The 19,868-nt window shown below is 62.0% G+C and overlaps 1 protein-coding gene across 3 annotated transcripts; it reads right to left on the bottom strand.

Annotated features, from left to right (window-relative positions):
- Positions 1-3,612: 3,612 nt before the first annotated feature.
- Positions 3,613-19,729, bottom strand: RRP8 (ribosomal RNA processing 8). Of its 3 annotated transcripts, none has more exons than XM_082304132.1 (18): positions 19,561-19,729; positions 19,263-19,476; positions 18,699-19,140; positions 18,445-18,574; positions 17,944-18,050; positions 17,685-17,781; positions 14,503-14,628; positions 11,016-11,318; positions 9,642-9,724; positions 9,080-9,218; positions 8,456-8,590; positions 8,233-8,356; positions 7,937-8,073; positions 6,245-6,358; positions 5,388-5,569; positions 4,876-5,101; positions 4,291-4,501; positions 3,613-4,118 (listed from the first exon to the last, which is right to left on the bottom strand). In XM_082304132.1, exons 1-18 carry the CDS (start codon positions 19,651-19,653, stop codon positions 3,850-3,852), a joined length of 3,132 nt encoding a protein of 1,043 aa, XP_082160258.1. In that variant the 5' UTR covers positions 19,654-19,729; the 3' UTR covers positions 3,613-3,849. The 3 variants fall into 3 exon arrangements, 2 of the variants coding, with proteins under 2 accessions (XP_082160258.1, XP_082160257.1); XM_082304131.1 differs by having other exon boundaries at positions 14,458-14,628; positions 19,561-19,728; XR_014227427.1 differs by lacking the exon at positions 3,613-4,118 and adding an exon at positions 4,614-4,738 and having other exon boundaries at positions 4,388-4,501; positions 14,458-14,628; positions 19,561-19,728.
- Between the last annotated feature and the right edge of the window lie 139 nt (positions 19,730-19,868).

Below are 19,868 nucleotides of genomic sequence, written 5' to 3'. Positions count from 1 at the left end.
CTGAGTAGAGGGGCAGGATCACCTCCCTCGACCTGCTGGCAATGCTCCTCCCGATGCGGCCCAGGATGCCATTTGCCTTCTTTGCAGCAAGGCCACGTTGCTATCTCCTCTTCAACTTGGTGTCCACCAGGACCCCCAGGTTTTTTTTCTGCCAAGCTGTTTTCCAGCTGGGTGGCCCCCAGCATATATTGTTGCACAGGGTTGTTCCTCCCTGGGTGCAGGACTTTGCACTTCCCCTGGTTGAACCTCATGAAGTTCCTGTCGGTCCAGTTCTCCAGCCTGTCCAGGTCCCTCTGGATGGCAGCACAACCCTCTGGCGTATCAGCCACTCCTTCCAGTTTTGTATCACCTGCAAAACATCACAGAGATTCTGGCAGTGGAGTTTCTTCAGTCTCTGCCACAATGCCAGCATCCTTTGACAGACAAACTGCTCCCAGGAAAATGAGACGCGGCCTTTTTGCAGCTCTGGTCTGGGTCGTTCCTGCAGATAGCTCCAAGCTGGAACCTCGAAGGCATCGCGGCAGAGGGGCACAAGTTAACCCCTGCAGCATCCCCAGAGGCTCTGTGAGCCCGTGCAGCTGTGCACACGCGGGTTTACGTGTGCCTGTGTGTGCACGCGCTCCCTTTTACTGCCAGCAGAGCCGTACAGGGGAAGCCCTGGCCATACCTACCTCACTGCCTTTCCACGTCTGCCAACAAGCTGTTTTACTCACCCGCCGCCCCAGCCTTCCCCCAAACGCCCCTCATCCTCAGGGCCCGCGGCGCCGTTCCCCCGCGGCGCCGTTCCGCTCACGCTTTCTCCGAGTTGGTGTGCTGCTTTACGCTGGCTGAGCGCCCTGCGGCTTTCTGCACTCCACAGGCGCGAGGGCAGCGTTTGCGTGAAATGCTGAGAGGCTTTTGGGGGCCTGCTGGCGAGGTAAAACTCTCCTGTCCCTGTCTTTCACTGGCCTTATAGAATCAGGGATCGTTGGCTGGAAGGAACTGAGCAGAAAGGGGAAACTCTGGCTTTTTACGGGTGCTGCACAGTGTATATATGAAATGGTCCGATGGGTAAATTTTCTGGACAGTAAAGGTACAGATGACTGCTGTCCAAAGACATCTGAAACAGCAGCAGGCCCAGGTGGGCTTGCAGCCCGTGCCAGGCGGCCGTGCGTGGCTCCGTTCACACCTCACCAGCGGCTGCTGTTGCAGAGGCTTGGAGAAACGACGGGTGAAGCGAGCCTATTGCCATGGTTTGCATGGAGGCTGACCCAGCACATGGTAGGCTACCACCCAAACCGCTCAAGGGGTGGCCTGGCGGGATGGTCGAGGTGACACCAGGACTGCCGGGGCCTGGGTGCGTCGCCTTTCTCAGTGGGGGAAAAGTATTTTTGCTCACAACTTGGGAGAGCTTCAAACTAGGTTCAAAGGGGGGAAGGGATAAAATCAGGCGGTAAGCTATGGGGTGGCATGGCAGCGTTTGAGGGACAGTGTGCTAGCGAGGGCCTTCGCTCTGCTCCACGATGCGCCGAGTACGTTACCGTGCTGCTGCAGGTGGGCGGGGGACCACCGTGGGCCTCTGGTGGTACATGGGGCCATGGCACAACCCGCCCCCGCACGCCCTTCTTGCCCGGGGGAGAGGCAGGACCAACAGCCTGCACCCTGCAGCGCCCTGGCACCGCCACCGTCTTCTGCGGCACCCCGGACCTGACGGCGCTCCTGTTGCGTGCCCACGGCCAGGCGCCGAGCCGGCACACGCGGCGGGGCGCTCCCGGTGCCACGCACCGCGCTGTCGCACACCGCCAAGGGCGAGCGCCGACGGCGGGGCTGCTCCCCCGGCCTCAGCCCGCGCCTGCGAGAGGCTGCCCCCACGCAGCCTCACCGCTGCTCTCCCAGCTCCGCCATCGCGCAGCAGCACACAGTGCAAACTGTGCCTTCAGGGGCTGGGAAGGCTGGGCCCAGGATGCTACAAACCAGTCGGGTTGATGACAGTCTCTTCTTCTCTCAGGGTCCGTTCTTTATGGAGGCCATGTCCTGGATGGAGATGCAGCAGCTGTGCAGAGCCTGGATCAGCAGTGCCTGGACACTGCAGTCCAGCTCCTCTCTGAATCCCGGAGCCTCCTTGTCCCTCTCCAGGGCTGCCTCCACGTGAGTGAGAACAAACACCGACCTAGGGAAGCTGGGCAGCACGTGTACTTGGGGAACGGGAAGGCTGGGAAAACATACGCACCAACGGCCCTTCACGGCAGTGACAGCGAGCCATCTCCGCAGGCTGGAGGGAAGACACAGGGCCCCAGGCCCTGCCTGTGGTCATCCTCGGGTCTGCCCGAGGATGAGGTGGCTTCAGAGATCCAGATGCGCATCCAGCAGCTCTGCGGCCCAGCAGAGCCACCCTCCTCCAGAGCGGCCCAGGGCCTGCAGGAAGAGCCACTGGCAGCCCGGAGCTGCACCACGCTCTCCCATCCCCTCCATTCCCAGCACGCCTGGCAGCCCTGCCGGCACCCGGCCAGCCAGCAAGCAGCCCCGAGGCTTCTAGCCGAACGCGGCCTTGCGCTGCTATCGGGGCTGCAGCAGGACCTACAGACACAAGGACAGGAGGCAGAAGCCATCTCCCACATGGACAATCTTGGCCCAAGCCCTGACCCTCGCATCAGCCTGCTGGAGGAATGCGCAAGTTTCCTGGATCCATTGCACCAAGTGGAAAAGGTCCTCAGCTGTCTGCAAGACGGCCTGAAGGGAGGGGAGCCTGCCGGTCACCCTGCTGCTCTGCGAGCACTGCAGCGAGGAGCAAGGATGCCTGCCACGGCTGTGGCTGCGCTGTACACCGTAGGGCCACGGGTCCCAGGGAAGCGGCTGGAAACGCTCCAGCCGCTCCAGCTGCTGTGCGCCTACCTGGGTGCAACGGCAGGGCAGCCCGGGCTGCCTTCCCACCTCTGCCTTCCAGCACCCATGCCACCTCCCGCTGGCACTGCCCCAGCGGGCAGCCCTGGCAGATCACAAGAGCTGGGCCAGCAGCAGCAGGTAGTGCTACCCTCCCCACCACGGACACGCTTCCCGCTGCAGCAGAGCTCAGGCCCTGTCTTGTCTCCCTCCAGTCCACTTCCAGGTGCTGCCCAGCCGGTTGCTGCCTGCTGCACCACCTCTCACTCTGCCCAGCCCTGCCTGCTTGCCTCTGGCTGGATCAGAGCAGTGTGGAAGAAAAAAACATGTCTGCTCACAGCACTGCTCCCTCTCAGGCACAATATTGGGGCTACCTCTTCCTAGGACAGCTTCGTGAGCTGGCTAGCCATCAGGCTGTGCTACCTATCGTATTGCCCTGCAAAATCTCCCCAATGCTGCGTGCTCAGCACCTCGTGCACATTGCCAGCCCGCTACCATGCCCAAAATAAAGAAGCTGGAGTCCACAGACTATGGGTCTCCAGGCAGAGGGTACTCCACCAGTCACGGGCATGTGAGTGCAGGAAGAGAGAGCTCGTCTCCGAGGTCAGTGGCTCTAAGGAAAGCCTGTACCCTCCCTACTTCTGCCTGGAATCAAACGGGATGGGCTGCAGCCACCAGCTGCTCCCCCAGTAGAGACAAACTCCAGGAAGGAAGGGCTCAGGGAACAGCAGGGGTGGAGAAGAAGGCCCCAGGTACAGAAATAAATCGATATATTAGTGTGTACAAAACATGCTGCTTCCTCTGTACAGTGCCCTAGCCGGGCGCAGGCTCCCCACAGGGAGTTCACACATATATAAATAAGGCCCAGACAGCTGCAAACAGTATTTACAGCCCGCAGGGGACCAGCAGCTGCTCTGGGGCCAGCCCCACCAAGACCAGCTGCTACACCCAGCCCGCGGGATCCTCCATCCCAGCCTGGACTGGCCAGGTTCATTTCAGGTCCACATCAAAGTCCAGCACCAGCAGCTTGGTCTCCTCTGTGCCATTGCGGCTGCCCACCGCACACACGAGCTTGGTGTTGGAGGCGCGGATGCGCCACACTACGCCCCCGCTGCCCCCGCTCTCCAGTGCAACCAGGTTGCGCACAAACTCGCCCGTCTTGAGGTCCCAGAGCTTGACGGTACCATCATCTGAGCTGGTCACGACGAACTTGGAGCTGAACTGTAGGCAGGTCACGGCACTCTGGTGCTTGCTGGGCCCTGGAAGCAGAGGGTTCTGTTAGTCCTCCTGTGCTCCCAACCCCAGGCTCTTCAGAAGCACCCGCTGCTGGGCAACATCTGCCCTGCCCCTGCCACGTCTGGCAGCGAGGAGCAACACAACCCCTCTCCAACACCCCGGGTGCGGGGAGCTGTTCCATCCGCCTGCACTCACCCTGCAGTGTCTGCAGGCACTGGCCCGTCTTGATGTCCCAGATCTTGACTGTGGAGTCAGCGTTGCCCGATACAAGGATGTTGTCACGTAACTCCATGCCGCTCGTGAGCGACTGGTGCCCCATCAGGGTGTGTAGGCAGTTTCCACTCTCTACATCCCACACTCGGATCGACGTGTCCAGAGAGCCGCTCACGATGTGTGTCCCGTCAAACTGCCCAGAGAGACACAGATCAGCGTGGCCTGCCCAGAAAGGGGAGGAGTGTTCTTCGCAGTCTGGTGTCAGAGACTCGGGGCACGGCAGAGTAAGCGATGTGCTCACGTACCCTTTGGCTAATCGGGGTGCATGCGTGTTTGGCAGTGTCTTCCCTCCAGGAAACAGAGACGGGGTGTGTGTTCCCGCAGTGCATGCGTGTGTGGGGGGTCAGGGTGGAGGGGCAGAGTGTCTCACCTGCAGGGAACAGACACGGCCTGTGTGTCCCTGCAGCACATGCATGGGGTGGAGAGACAGCCTCTCACTTGCGGGAACAGGCATGGCTCGTGCCCTGCAGCACATGAGCGGGAGGGGAGGGACCGCCAGGGTATTACCTGCAAGGAGTAGACGCGGTTCGTGTGTCCCTGCAGCGTGTGAGTGCAGCTCTCGCTCTCGGGGTCCCACACTTTCACCGTGTAGTCGTACGCACCGCTCACCACCTTGTGCCCGTCATACTGCACGCAGCGCACGGCAGCCACGTGCCCCATCAGCACGTGCAGGCATTGCCCAGTCTCGATGTCCCAGAGGCGCAGAGTGGCGTCCCGCGAGCCACTCACAACCCTGTGGGCAAGGGTGCACTTGGAGCCCGACTGTCGACTCTGGACCTTGCCCAGCTGCGATAACCTCGGACACACGAGCTTCCCCAAGGAGTAGCCCCAGCTTCTCCTCCCCAGGGATACCTCTTCCCACACAGCATCTTTCAGCTACAGATCAGCCCAAACCCTGACCACCTCTGCACTTTCGCCTGCCCTATATCCCACCCCACAGACTGGCCCAGGCCCCTAGTGCTTCTACACCCCCACCTGCCCCATTCCAGACCAGGCCCTGAACACCATCACGCCCATACCTGTTCCCATGCAAGTGCATGCAGCGCACTGTGGACGTGTGCCCGTACAGCGTGTGCACGCATTCGCCTGTGTCTGCATTCCACACTTTGAGTGTCCGGTCCGTGGAGCCGCTGATGACGATGCTGTCCCTCATCTGGGAAGACCACACACCCCCTGTGTGGCCAACCAGTGTCTGCACACACTGCAAAGAACAAGATGTTCAGGGCCAGGCTGGATGGGGCTTTGAGCAACCTGGTCTGGTGGAAGGTGTCCCTGACCATGGCAGGGGGTGGGAACCAGATGATCTTTAAGGTCCCTTCCAACCCAAACCGTGCTATGATTCTATGTGAGACACTGGTTTGGGAAAGACTGAGCACCACAGCAAAAAGGAAAAGCAAAGCATAGGGCTTCCTCCGGGCAAGGGATCGGTAAGGCTTCTTGGGTTGCTTCTTGGGTTGCTTCTTGGGTTGCTGACCCACCTCCCTGCAGACAGACTCAAGCCCCCACCACAGTCCTCTCCGTGACAATGATCACTTGCTATTCTAAATCCAGTCGAGTTCCTTGCCCTTCCTGGATCTCCAGGAGGGTGGTCCACACTTGCTGACCACCAGTGAAAACACATGCGTGGCCAACTCTTGCTCACTTGCTACTGCACCAACAGACTTGGAGCTTAAGACAGCTCTTCCCACTGCTCCTGCAGACACAGGATCTATCAAATCCTCTCCCCAGCTACACTTTGCCAGAGACAAGATAAACCCACCTAAAAGGCCACTATGCCTCTCACACCTCCACCCATCCTGCAGCAAGGCAGAGGATCAGCGTGACTCTCACGTGCCAGCGGAGCAGCCCTATGACGCGACCACGGACAACAGCTCACCTCCCCAGTGACAGCTGACCACACTTTGAGCGTATTGTCATCCGAGCCACTGACTATCCGGTTGCCACAGAACTGCAGGCAGGTAATGACATGGTCATCATGTCCCTTCAGCACCTGCACAGAGAACAACATGAGCAAGGAGGGAGGCGAGGGCAGCTCAGAGCCCCGGAGCCAGCAGAACCTCAGGCCTCAAAAGCAGCCTTTGAGAACGGTGGGGAAGCAGTAGGCGCTGAGGGAAGGAACAACAGACGGGTCCCTGTAATGCTTGCCACCCCCCTCCTACTTCTCTGCAGGGCAGCAGCTACAGCAGGAGCTGGGGGGGCATCTGGCAGCTACTGCTGGGGGGCAGCGGGCTACCTGGGGACTCCAAAACACAGACGGACCCTTGGGGCTATTAAGGCTGCACAAGTTATCGAGCTCAGAGCTGACATTCTGTCCTAGATCAAAAACTGGTGGCCATCAGCCAGCACATTTAGGATCACCAGCTCCATTTTCCACACAGCAGAAGGCAGGCAGCGCACAAACAGCTGTGCACCAGCTGCCACCTCCCCAACACGGTGACGTGGAAAGAGGGCAGCAAAGGCAGCCAACAACCAGGCAACACCTGCAGGCAGGCAGAGACCAGGCAGGTTAGGCAGGACCCAGGGAATACGGAGGCACGTCAGACAGACCTGGCCAAGCCACGGGGAGGGGCAGCATGAGGGCAGGCGGCAGCTCGGTGTGAAAACAAGCCCAGAGCCACCCTTTGCAGGGAATGTATTGAACTTCCCCTCAGCCAGGGCAAGGTACAGGGAGGACGTCCCTGCAGGCAGCGCCCTGGCATGCTCCGCTCACGAGGGGTGCGGAGACCAAGGTGTTGGGGGGCTCAGGAAAGGGCTGCCTGGGGCCCGTTTGCTGCTGGCGGTGCAGCCCCTGCAGTGCCGGCGCCGTGCAGAGCACTGCTGCTCACCTCAGGTGCCGCAGGGGCTTGGAGAAGGGGCTGGCAACAGCGGGGGCCCGGAAAAGGTCTCCGGAGGCGGAGAGCAGCAGGACTGAGCCTGTTAGCCGAGAGAGTGAGGGAGGGGGTGGCCGGGGCTCTGCTCTCCCTGCCTCCTGGGCAGGGACGAGGGGCAGGCAGGGACCTCGGCAGGGAGAGAACAGCCAAGGGTTCTGGAGCCCTGGGCCAGGGACAAGGCTTGGCTGAGCCCCAGCAGGGCCGTACCGCTCCCTGGATGCCAAGGCTGGCTTCAGCCCTGCCGCAGGTGCTCAGACAAGGGGTGAAGGCATGGAAACCCCCTTCTCCGGGGTCCAGGGTGACCCTTTTTCTGCTGGCAGAGCTGCGGCCCTGTGCCACCCACTACGGCAATCCCCGCCATCAGCTGTGCCGCCAGCCAGAGCACACGGGAAAGCTCCCAGCAAGCCGTGCTGTGGATCTGCTCTCTGCGGGCAGGGACAGGAGTTGCAGGGAGCTGGCAGGACCTACAGCTTCAAGGACCTTTACATTCAAATATTTCCAGGTGAATGCCTCTGGCCGGTGCCTCCTGAAGACAGGCCAGACTCGTGAATCTTTTCCCGAGGCACTTTTAAAATTCTTAGTGTCGTTCTCATCCTATTGGTCATGGATATTTCTCTGCTACTTCCTTCCTGTACCAGCTTCCTATACGTCAAAGCTCTAGAGTCTGGGTCTCAGCAAGGACTCCTGAAAGCACCCACCTTGGGGGCTTTAAGCTCCCCGCTGCGCCAGTTCATGTCGATCTTGTGCTGCCGCATGAAGGCAAATTTCCAGGGGCTGTACATGAATCCAGGGCTCAGCAGGCGCCGCTTCCGCAGGTTCAAGGGCTCCTCAATGCCTGCAGGAGGAAAACACAGCGGGATGCCTCACAGTACACTCACCGTACCCTCACCCGACTGGGGAGGTAAGATGATGCACATCAGCGGGAGCTGTGGGCTACCCCACTGCAGATCCCAGCCACAACGTGCCACATGCCATACGGAGGAGGGGTCTTTACCTTCTTCGCGGCATTTCTCTCTCCAAAGCAGGTTATCTTCAGCCAAGACCCTCCAGTAGCGACAGGTCTGGGCAGCACGGAGCAGGTCCCGAGGCTCCAGGAATGAGAGGACATAGAGTGCCAGCTGCAGGAGTGGAAGCCGAGTCACAAGGGCACAGTGGGCTCCCATGGCTGGTAACTGGTGCCCAGCCCCAGGGCAAGCCCGTCCCCTGCCTCAACTCACCTCCTTGGGCAGCAGGGAAATGAAGTCTCTCTGGAACTGGGGTTCAATGACCTGCATCATGTACTTGATTTGGGAGGGCTCGCAGCGATCAATGAGCTCATCCAGAGCAAGCAGCTTCTCTGGGCCACTCCAGCGCTGAGGACAGGGACATCAGTCATGACGCCTGCACACATGGCAGGCCCTCACAGGCTCCCCGCTGCTCTGTGCAGTGCCTATGCCCCCCCTCAACCCTAGCAGGGACACCAGCATGGGCAAGACGGGCTAGCCAGGCCTCGGGAGCAGGCCAGGGCTCTGCTGCCTAGATCCCAAGGTAGAGGAGCCACAGAGACGGGGTTGGGAGCTCCATGAGTCACATAAGATGAAGCACAGGTGCTGAGTGATGGCGGACAAAGCAACACCACTCCAGGACAAAGGGGAGCAAGTGAGGGGCTAACACCACTTCTGTGCTCCTTTACCTGACGCAAAAACTTACTAAAAACCCATCGTGGGACCCAATCCCCTGCCTGTGGTGGGTTTCAGGCAGACAGACTCCCTAGGGCTTGGCTGCCCTCCTGCTTGCCCGTCAAACCCAAAGCTCCTCGGTGCCCGCCGAGGTGAGCCCTTTGGCAAGGCTCCCGAGCCTACCTGGAAGGTGCGGAGCCAGTCCTGCAGCTCGGGAGGAGGGGCGACCGAGGGGATGCGGCGGCGCCGTGCCTGGCCTGCTTTGGCATTGCGCAGGTCCCCAAAGGTGGTGGTGGGACTGGGCATACAGGGACCCAGTGTCCTGGACCGCAGCCGGGGAGAGACCAAAGCAAAGGTGAGACGTGCCAATGCTACTCTGGGCCACACCATGCAAACAGTTCTCAGAACAGAGGTCCCCGTAAACCACTAGCTATGAGCCTCCCGCCAAGCTAACCCCCTTCCCCATCACTTCCACCAGGACCACAGCTACACAGGCAGTCCCCTCAGCCCAGCCTGCTCTACGCAATGACAGAATCACGGACTGGTTGAGGCTGGAGGCACCCCCAGACGTTGTCTGGTCCAACCCCCTGCTCAAGCAGGACCACCCAGACGGCTTTTGTATCTCTCCAAGGATGGAGACTCCACAACCTCAGCAGGACACCTAGACGACTGAGGGATGGGACTGGTAGGAGGAGGTCTTCCCACCCCCCAGGACAACTTGTTGCTCAGCAGGCAGAGTACTCACCTGCTGTACTCGGAGCCTTTGCACAGCTTTTTACCAGGGGAAAGGGCCCTGCCATCCAGGCCGTTCTCCGACTTCCGCTTCATCTGCAAGGAGAAGGCAAGTTAAAGCAGGCTGGAGCAGAGCCCTCTGTGCACATTCTGGGTCGCTGATTTTCTGCCAAAGGTGACAGAGTAGGAGACCCAGCCTAGTAAGTCTTCCGAGTCCATGCTCACGCTGGAGACCCACAGAGGGAAGCTGAAGGCCACCTGAGCTCTAGAGCTGGCAGAACAGTTAACTTCTGTGGGAGAAATGGAACTTGGTCTTTCTCTGATGGGGAAAAGTCAGTGCAACAGCTGCACAGGGACAAAAACAGTGGCTGAGAAAACCTATTGATACATCTGCTTGGCCCTTCTCTCGGCGCAGTTCAACACGGAGCTGGCAGACCTGCAGCCTGAGCAGGGAACTCGGCATGCCGAAGCCTCCTGGCAGACCAGCGCTACAGCTGGGCCCGAGAGCTGCTCAGCACACCCCACTACACTTGACAGCTCCAGGGAGAGCTGTGCTGGGACGTGTAGCAGACTACCCTGACGTAGTTGCATCAAAGGGGACGTACATCCTTCTAACTCTGTACGAGAGGCGCAGGGTTAACAGGAAATGTGGGGATAGCGGGGTGGCCACCAGACAGTGCTGGTAGCCACCAGAAAGTGAGCACGGGGCTCCCCCAACCCAGGTAGGAGCTGGGGGCTCTTTGCCTCCAGTAACCGAGCTGGGCACCAGCTGCAGCCCTGCGCTCAGGGCTGGCCAGGACTTCTCACCACAGTGCCCACATCCCGCAGAAATCTTCCCGAGGCCTTTGCCTGACCCCCCCAGCAGAGTCCTGCTGCCCCAATTCAGGCTATGCACTACAACACAGGGACCACAGAGCAGGGTGGCTCCACTGGGGACGGGCACGGCTGGGGACTGCCAGCAGCACTCGGACAGACTGGGACGGTGCCTCCTTCCCCCGGCCCTAACAGCCAGGCAGGCCGACGACGACTGCCGAGCACCCTCTGCACCGAGGAGCTCCCAGCCCAGCCAGCACCCAGCTGACAGCCCCGAGCTCCCTGGCTGGCCCGCAGCACCCCGGCGTGTCCTGGGGGCCTGCAGCAGCAGTGACAACCAGACACACGCCCCATGGAGCAGCAGCTTGAAGTGCTACGGCAGCCCACGGCCCACGCTGGCACCACCGCCATGGTAAGCAGTGGGTGCCCGTAGGCTCTGAGGCCACCAGCTACCAGGATGGGGCCACAGGCAACGTGCCAGTGTCAGCTCCCGTCGGGGAGCCACCAACCACATGGGCAGCAGCACTCTTTGGGGCAAAGCCCTTGCCTGGCGCCACGCTCCCAGCAGGGTTACCTTGGGCCGCACGTGACGGAGGAGGCCACCATCCTCTGTCCGCTGCAGGTAGTCTATCCAGCGCTCTCCAATGGTGTAATAGAAGTAGACGTTGCTGCCGTCCTCCCCTTCCTCGCTGTAGCAGCTCCCCTCTTCCTCTTCTTCCTCCTCCTCCTCCTCCTGCTCCCCGCAGACTGTGGAGCTGACTGGCTCCTGCACCCCTCGCCCACTGGAGCCATCGGCCTCGGGTCCTGCCCCTGGGCTCCCTTTCCCAGAGCGCTCTGGCTCCCAGGGGCCTGAAACATCCTCCTCCTCAGCCACCACCTACAATACAGGGAGAGGCAGGGTCAGGCCTGTCTGCTGCAGCTCTGCGCCCCAGCTCTCAGGGTGCCGTGGGGGACATGCTGGGGAGCTGAGGGCGCTGCCAGTCAGAGCAACGGCCCCGGGAGTACAAGGGCTTCCCTCTGCAGTAGGAAAGAGGGGGTGATGAGCTAAGCAGAGCCAAAGATGGGAAGAGGGGAGCAGACTACTGAGCTAAGGTGCTCTCTGGGGTCACGGGGCAGCTATGGCCAAGCACGATCTGGAGACGGGTCACCTCCCAGCCCCACAGGGAAGCACAGCTGCAACGTGACCAAATTACGCGGCAGCCAGCAACTCTGAAACCAAGCAGAAAACATAAACACTGCAGGAGCATCAGGGGTGAACACCACCAAAGCCGCTAGCACCAGCTCCACCTCTGCACAGCAAGCCATCTCCCTGCCCGCAGCTGGGAACAGCCCTCTGCCCTTCGTTTGTCAAAGCAGGGAGCGGAGCTGCTGCACGCGTGGGCCGCCACGCCCGGGCAGGACCCTGGCAGCAGAAAGGAGGCATTTCAGCCTTCAGCAGGGCGCAGAGGTCCCTTCGCCCTCCAGCCAATCTGACCAGGAGCAACGATCACTCGAGAGGTCACGAGTACTCTGTGCCCATCTAATGCCACCTGCAGCCTTCTTCCCCAAAGAAAGCAACACTGTGAACATCACCACAAAAAAAAAAAAAAAAAAGAAAAAGCAGAAGCATTCATTAATTACTCGGAGGAAGCAGAACACCACGCCTGTATCACACGGGAATGAGGAACTGTTTTCCAATACACCAATAAAACACCTCAATCAGCAGCCCAGGATAATTTGCACCTAAGAGTCCCAGAGAGTAGTACAGGAGATCACTGGCCCATGGCAATTATTTTTGGTAAATTTTGGAATACAGGAGAAACTGCAAAGACCAGGAGAGTGCGAAAGTTGTGCCAAAACTGATGAAAGCAGAAAAAAAACGAGTCTTTCTTTATATAGCCTGACAAATGGCAATAGAGAGGCCGGTGCAGGATTCAACAAGTAAAAGATAAATGACAGGGACATGTTTTGTACCAGCTGATGAGACTTTATAAAAATAGGTCTTTTCAAATAAAGTTGAGTTTATTCCTTGAAGTGTTACATTTGGTTAAAAAAAGCAATTACATAAATCACGTTGATGAGACGTACTCATACACTTCTAAGCGTTTGACCAGGGCACAGGCCCCTGATGAAAACACTGGCACGCCACAGCCTCCAATGGGTTGTTGGATGAGACGGCTCAGGTCAGGAAAGAGCCAGCGAAGAGATCTCAAAACGTACCTGTTAATGGGAAACCCCAGATTTTCTGCTGACGGGCCTAGTGCAAACCCATAAAGGGGCGTGTGTGGAAAACCACAGTAGTCAATATTTGTTTTATTCAGAATATGGAAGTAGATAACATCTTTTCTGATCACATTTTAAGACTGACACTTGGGTAGGTAGCAAGGACAGGACAGTCACAAGGTGTGATCCGCATCGCTTGGTAAGCTGGGCTCACTCAAACCAAATGCATTTCAGTACACCCAGAGGCAATGTTCTCCATCTAAAGACAGGGAGAGCAGGGCCAGCTAGGCACCAGGGACTGCACCTCTTGTAAAGCAATCACTGAAAAGGGTCGAGGGGTCACAATCAGCACCAGCTTCAGGCTCAAAAATCCGAACAGGGCAGAAGCACAAGCAGGAAAGCAGTACTACCCCCTGTGCTGCCCTGTACACTCAAGTCCTGCAATGCCCAATCCACGTTTTTAAACAGAATGCTTAAAACTTGAAGATGTTGCTCAGTCTCCTCCCCCAAATGATTAAAAAACCAGAGAAAGTATTTTGTAGGAGAAGAAAAGAAATGGAGAGGTGATTTGGTGACAACACAAAAATACACCTGGGGAAAGAAAAATCCTGCTGCTTTATAGGGCTCCTACCAAGCACCGCAACGTTTATTGCAGTTAGGGCTGGCTTTATTTACATTCAGAAATTAGGCCTCAGTGCACATCTGCTTGAGCGCCTAGCCCTGGACAGATTCCCCAGAGCAGGGGCAGATGGGTCATTTCGTCACACCCCAGTTAGACCAGACCCTGTTTGGCAGCAGGCTTGGAACAGGGCTGGGCTCTCGGGCAGAGAGGCAGTGACCAGAGGAGAGGGCAGGACACAACAGCCCATCTGGACACACCTTTTCAGGAGGGAGTGCTGAACCCAGGCTTCTCAAGATTCCTCTGGCGTCTAGAGCCGGGGGTCACATCTAGGTCTCGGATGATCACAAACCTTGGGACGAAGCTCCTGGGGCAGCACGGGGGCAGAACAGTCGCTGACCTCTCCCAGACAGTAAAACACCTTCCAACAACCATCCTCCCCTGCCCGCACAGCGCGCTCGAGAGCTTGGCAGGGCAGAGCTGCTCTTAGTGAATTTCCTCAGCCCCGCAGGAAGATGCACTCCTGAAGAAGTCCCCAGAGCCAAGCTGGGTGCGTGCCAGCCCAAGCGGGCAGCGCCCTGGCTGCTGCTCTCTGCAGACACGGCGGACGACAGGGCAGAGAGCTTGGCAAGAGACATGGACTCCGGCCTCCTCAGCTGTCCAGGGGAAGATTCTCTCTCCACACCCAGTTCTGGCCTCCAGCGATGAACAATTAGTGGAACTTAAGAACTGTCTGCAGCAGACCTACAGATGGCTAGCTGCTCTGGGGCAGGGGAGGCAGCAGGAAGCCACGATGTCCTCTGGGGTCAGAGCATTGTTTCTATCAGGGACACTGGGACAGACGCTTCACAGCGGCCAAAGCAGCTCCCGGCAAGGCTCAGGGGGCCACTGCAGCCTCCGTCAGGACACCACAAAGCCAGCTGGGCCCAGAGTATCTCAGCCTCCCCATCGCAAGCTGCCACCTTACAGGGTTTGCAGAGAGCCTGCTTGGCTGTTTGAAAGGGCGTGGCATTCCTTGGGCCACCCTGTTTCAGTGCCCAAAGCAGGTATGCCTCCTCCCCCGTAAACCTCCTCTGTCCCTCTAACAGCTACCACCTCTCCCAGCGCGAGATCCCCCTCCCCAGTTCCTGCACTGCTGGAGGGAGTACCACCTCCAGACCAGGTAGGCAGGGGAACCCTACTTTTCTTTTCCTACCTGAGGCACGGGAGCTTTACTGTCCCCCTGCAGACCAGGGCTCACCCTCACAGATTCCTCACTGCTTGGCCTCCTCCTGCAAGTCATCCGCTGACTGTTCAGCTCCAAGATGCGGGTGGTGATGCCTTTGACATGGAGAAGATCATCGAGCGAGTTGAAGCCCTTCAGTTCCTGCAAGAAGAGAAGCAAGATTCGATATGGAGCTGAGAAACCCAGGACCAGCCTCAAAGCAGGACCAAGCTTACTCACACCCTCCTCAGACAGGCTCTCTTTCCTGGCCAGTCCAGACCTACCAGCTTGCATCTCACTTACAACCAGCTCCCTTTAGGCCTTCAGGGGAAAGAGGGTCAGGGTGCCACAGCAGGGCGATACCTTTGTACTGCAAGTCCTCGCTGCTGCTCCCATCCAAGATAAGGGACGCCTTCTGCTCAAAACAGCCCTTCCTGTGTAATCCCTTCCGCTCCCACAAACTTTCCCTGCCCTGAGCAACAACTACAATGCCTGCAAGGAACAGGCAACAGCACCAGAGCTACCAGTAACAAGGGGAGTAGCAGCCCAAAAGCAAAGGCTGGAAGCTCAGAAAGGGGAATTGTGCCTTCCAGCTGACTAGCACCAGGACTGGGAGCATTCCCTGGCCCACACAGTCAGTCTCCCTTGTCTGCAGCTCCAGGGAATGGAAACAGCCCCTACCTCCTGCCAGGCACACGCAGACACACACACGAGTGTGTGCAAGGCACTCACTATCCTGCCAAACACCAGCTCCAGCACCGCTCAGCCCTGCTCTCACAACCACGGGCCACCACCAATCGTACCTATGCCCTGCAGGGCCTCCAAGCAGCTCCTGCCACGAGCCTGAAGAGCCTAAACCCAACAGGGCTGGCCTGGCTGTTACCAAGGGGGCAGAGCCCAGGGTGGACAGCATCCACCCTTTCCGGCTAACACAGACATCAGGGCCAAGACAAGGCTCTGAGCATCCTTTCAAATTTGTCGTGCATCATTTTGAGGCACTTCTGCTGCTTCTCCCTTATGAACAGTTTTACCCAAAAGCACAGCTCCAGTAATGAACCCCATTTCTGTAAATCTGTCCTCACCGGTTCTCATACCAGTATTCTTTTGTTTAAATGGCTCTTGCTCTTCCACCTCCACAGCGTTTACATTCCTGCTGTATTTATAGCTGGTGACCCTGCTCCTCTCAGCCTCTTTTCCAGGCCAAAGAAAGCCAACCTCTTCTAGTCTAGCCTTGTCAAGCCAGCCTCCCCTTTCCCTGATTTCTCCTACCTCGCTCCTCTGCCTGCTTCAACAGCGATGCCACGTTCCAGCCATGACCTCGCCTGTTCTTCATGGTGTTCATGGCAAAAAGGTGGCATTAATCCTCCTGTCTCTGCCGAAAGTGCCACGGCAGATACAGCCTAAGATCATGCTTACCTTTTTCACAGCTGTGTCACACTGGCAGCTCAGTCATCCCGTCAGTGACTACCACAGGCAGGCTTTTCTCCTACTCTGTCATTTCCAAATGACAGAGCTAAACAGTCAATCAGGGGGGAGCGGCAGCGTTTCCAGCCTGCCGTGACCGCACCGGTCGGGCTTCCACCCCTCCCTGCTCCTGCCCGTTCCACCCAGGAACTCATTTTTTTCTGCTCTTAGCACGCATCGTCATCTGCCACCAGCCCCAAGGCTCTGCCCCAGGTCCCAGGAGTAGGAGGCCCGCAGAGCCGGGCGGGCCAGCCTGCAGAGGGGAACCGCTCTCCCCGCGGAGGCCGGCCCGGCCCCTGCTCCCCGCCGGCCCTCGCAGCCGGGACCCCGGGCCTGCCGTGCGGACAGAGGCCTCCCTCGGGCCCTCTCCGGCCGCAGCCAAGCGCGGCCCCCGCCGCTGCGCCCAGAGGCGGCCCCGGGCCCGGCTGCGAGGCCCGGGGACGGCCCCGGTAAGGCCCGGGGACGGCCCCGCCTGCCCGCCCCGGGCGCGGCTGCCGAAACCGAGGAACACCGGCGCTGCTGTCCCGGCCTTCACGCCGCCGGTCACAGCCGCCCCGCGGCTCCCGGGGCCGGCACCCCCTGCCCCGGCTCCGCTTCCCCACGGCGGCGCGGCCGAGGCCGCCCCCGCCCCGCACGGCCGCCCCCGCAGGCCCCGCCGCGGCACCGGGCCGCCCCCACCCCCCCCCGCACCTCTCTCTTCCGCACGATGCCGCGGGCGCGGCGGCGGCCGATGCCGCTGAGCGCTCCCTCCAGCTCGGCCACGCCGGCGCGGTTGATGTCCAGCTTCCCCCCGCCGGGGCCCGGCCCGCCCGGCCCCGACATCCCCCGGCAGGAAACGCCGCCGCCGCCGCCGCCGCGCAGGCCCCGCCCGCACTGCGCAGGCGCCCCCAGGCCCCGCCCACCGCGCTCCCGGGAGGCCGAGGCTGCAGGAACCGGCGCTTTTATTGGCCACTGCGCGTACGCGGGGCGGGCCCCGCCCGTGTGGCCCCGCCCCCGGGGCCCCGCCCTCAGCGGCGCTTGTAGAGGCAGGGCCGCAGGCGCAGGCCGGGCGCGGGGCGGCGGCGGGGCGGCCCGGTCTTGGCGAACTCCAGGAGGTGGAAGAAGGCGCTGGAGAGGTCCTGGGGCAGAGCCGCCTCAGCGCCCGGACCCCCAAACCCCGTCCCCACCCACCCCCACCGCGGGCCCCGGGACCCCCAGCCCACTCCCGGGCACCAACACCGCCTCCCGCAGGCCCCGCGCCATGTCCCCAGCATGCCCTGGCTCCCCCATCCCAGACCCCATCACCACAGCCCCCGTGTGCCCCAGGTCCCCCACGCCCCATCCCAGGCCCTGCACCCCAACCTCTGCACGCCCTGGGCCCTCCCACCCCCAGGCCCTGGCCCAGACCCCAGCACCACAGCCCCTGTGTGCCCCAAGTCCCCCACACCCCACCCCAGGCCCCATCACCACAGCCCCTGGCATGCCCCAAGTCCCCCATACCCCATCCCAGACCCCAGGCGTGCCCCAGGTCCCCCAGGCACCAACACCACCACCCCCACAGGCCCCAGGTCCCCCAGACCTCAGCACCACAACCCCCGGGGACCCCGGGTCCCCCAAACACCCACATGCTGTCACCACCCCCAGGCCTACTCCCCACCAGCACCAGGCTGAGTGGTGCTGCCCTGCCCTGCTGCCGGAGCAGGTGAGCTCTTTATCGGGGCTCCCTGGTTCTCAGTGCACCCAGTGCCCAGCACAGGGCACAGCTGAGGACGCACCTTGGAGACGCTTTTGAAGCCCAGCTGAGCCATGCTGTTCACGAAGGCTCGGATGTCCTCAAAGCGGCTGGCCACCTCGGCCACCATCAGGATACCCCTGCAGAACACCCCAGCCCTGAGCAGCAGCGGCACAGGCACCTCCTGGGGTACAGCCCAGCGCCTCCGCTCCTCACTGCCCACCTGAAGGCCAGCCCGCGCCTCCCGGGCTCACCCCGGTGCCTCCTGCCCTCGCCAGCCCCACGTGCACATCTCTGCCTACCCCTGCTTCAGCACGCGGTTGGCCTCTTCCAGGATCTCCTGCAGGTTGGTGCCCATCAGCGCCAGGCAGAACACCGCAACGTCCACCGACTCAGCCGCCAAAGGCACCTGCCAGACAGCAAGCGGGACACCCCCCCAGGAGGAGGAGGATGGCGACGGGGCTGGGGCAGCCCTTCTGCGCTTTGCCGCTCCCCGGGCTCTCGGATTCAACAGAGCATCTTCTCCGAGGAGCCCGCAGATGGAGGTGCCCGGTCTTCCCAACAGACGTGTTCTCCCTCGGGCACACAGGACCCTCGGGATCCCTGACCACCCTCTCCTGTCCCCCACAATTGCCCCTGCCCCCCCACCAACCCACGCCCCTGCAGCCCGCCAGGCAGCGTCAGGCCCGCCCCGCCAGCCCCCACCAACACCCTGCTGGGTGCAGTGCTCACGGTGCCACCGCGCCGCCATCCCCCGCAGAGGTGCCGCCCCTCGCCCTGTCCCCTCCCTGCGCCCCCCCTACCTTGGCCATGTCGCAGACTGTGACCAGCGGGCTGAGAGGTAACAGGTCGAAGGAGTGAACCTTGTTCTTGACGCTGCTCGCAATCTTGCAGTCACCGCACCCAAAATCTGCCACCACCAGCGAGGCTGGCCTGGGAGGGGGGAGCAGGGGCTCAGAACGCCCCTTCCCCCTCGCCCCACCACCTCAGCGGGTCCCCGCGCTCGGGGGCGGCCCTGGGCCCGGCTCTCCAGTGCCCCCCGATTCTGCCCGCTCACCGCCGCCGCAGGTAGCGGATGATGCGATGCACGGGGTTCTCCGGCCAGCGTGCCACTTGCTGGGCGAAGCCGCGGTGGTAGATTTCGAAGGCTTCGGGGTCGCTCTGGAAGAGCTGTGCCGCCTCCCGGCTGGTGGAGGTGTAGAGCTGCTGGTTGATGTACCGGAACCGGGCGGCCAGCAGCCGCTCCTCCATCCGTGCCCGCAGGGCCGCCGACCGCCCCGCGGGAGCCGCTTCCCGGCTGGGCGGCTCCGGGGGGCCCAGGCCCGCGCCCGGCTCCGCTCCGGGTCCCGCCGGGAGCCTGCCCTTCTGGCGCCGCTTGTTCTTCTGCTTGTTCCTCCACTGCCGCCGGCTCAGCCTCGGCGCCGGCTCCCCGGAGGCAGCCCCGGTCCCCAGCGCCCCGGCCTCCGCGCTCGGCCGCTGCCCCAGCTCAGCCGGGGCGCCTGGGGGTGGCAGGAGCGCAGTCAGGGCGGCGGCGGGCGGCTCCCGGCTCCCGCCCAGGGCCCCTCCGCAGGCCCGGCCCGGCCCCGGCGCCCCGGGAGCCGCCGCCGCCGAGCGGCCGTACCTCCGTCCGGGCGCTGCCCGCTCTGCCGCGGCTGCCGCTCCGCCTGGGGCTCCCCGGGGCCGGCCGGGCGCCCCTCCTCCGCCGCGGCCCGGCGCCCGGCCGCCTGCCTCCGCTCCCCGGGCCGCTTCCGCGCCGGCTCGCCGTCCCGGCCGGCCCCGGCCGCGCAGTCCCCCGGCAGCCGCCGGCGCCGCTTCCCCGCCGCTGCCGCGGGGGCCTGCGGAGGGCAGGGGGCCGGTCACCTCCCCCGCGCCCAGGGACCGGGCCCGGCCCGCCGCGGCCCCGTGCACGCAGCCCTTACCGGCCGGACCGGGCCCTCGGGGGCACCGCGGGGCAGCGGCCGGGCCCGGGCGGGGCGCTCCGCCCCATCGTTCCACTCCTCCTCCACGAACATGGCCTGGCGGCCGCGGGGCCTACCTAGGCCGGGAACGGCGGCCCTGGCCCGGCCCGGCCCCGCCGCCGTTACCCACGTGCGCCCCGCCGGGCTATGGGCGCGCAGGGCCCAGAGCGGCCCCGGCAGCACCCGCGGAAACACCGCCCCCCTGCGGCCGGGAGGCTGAGCAGCCTGGCCGCGCGGGGCGGTGCCGCGGGCGCCCCGCCCCCGACCGC

This window comes from Platalea leucorodia, assembly GCF_965183815.1.
Source record: "Platalea leucorodia genome assembly, chromosome: 2".
NCBI classification, from domain to species: domain Eukaryota; kingdom Metazoa; phylum Chordata; class Aves; order Pelecaniformes; family Threskiornithidae; genus Platalea; species Platalea leucorodia.
Note: the sequence above shows the minus strand (reverse complement) of the source record. Positions and strands in the feature narration are given on the sequence as shown.

Coding starts and splice junctions, on each gene's coding strand:
- RRP8 (XM_082304131.1), bottom strand. CDS start 19,653: ATGTTCGTGGAGGAGGAGTGGAACGATGGGGCGGAGCGCCCCGCCCGG. Junction 11,319..14,457: donor GTAAAGCTCCCGTGCCTCAG/GTAGGAAAAGAA, acceptor CCTGTATTGTAG/GTGGTGGCTGAGGAGGAGGA. Junction 5,102..5,387: donor ATGCACTTGCATGGGAACAG/GTATGGGCGTGA, acceptor CCTTGCCCACAG/GGTTGTGAGTGGCTCGCGGG.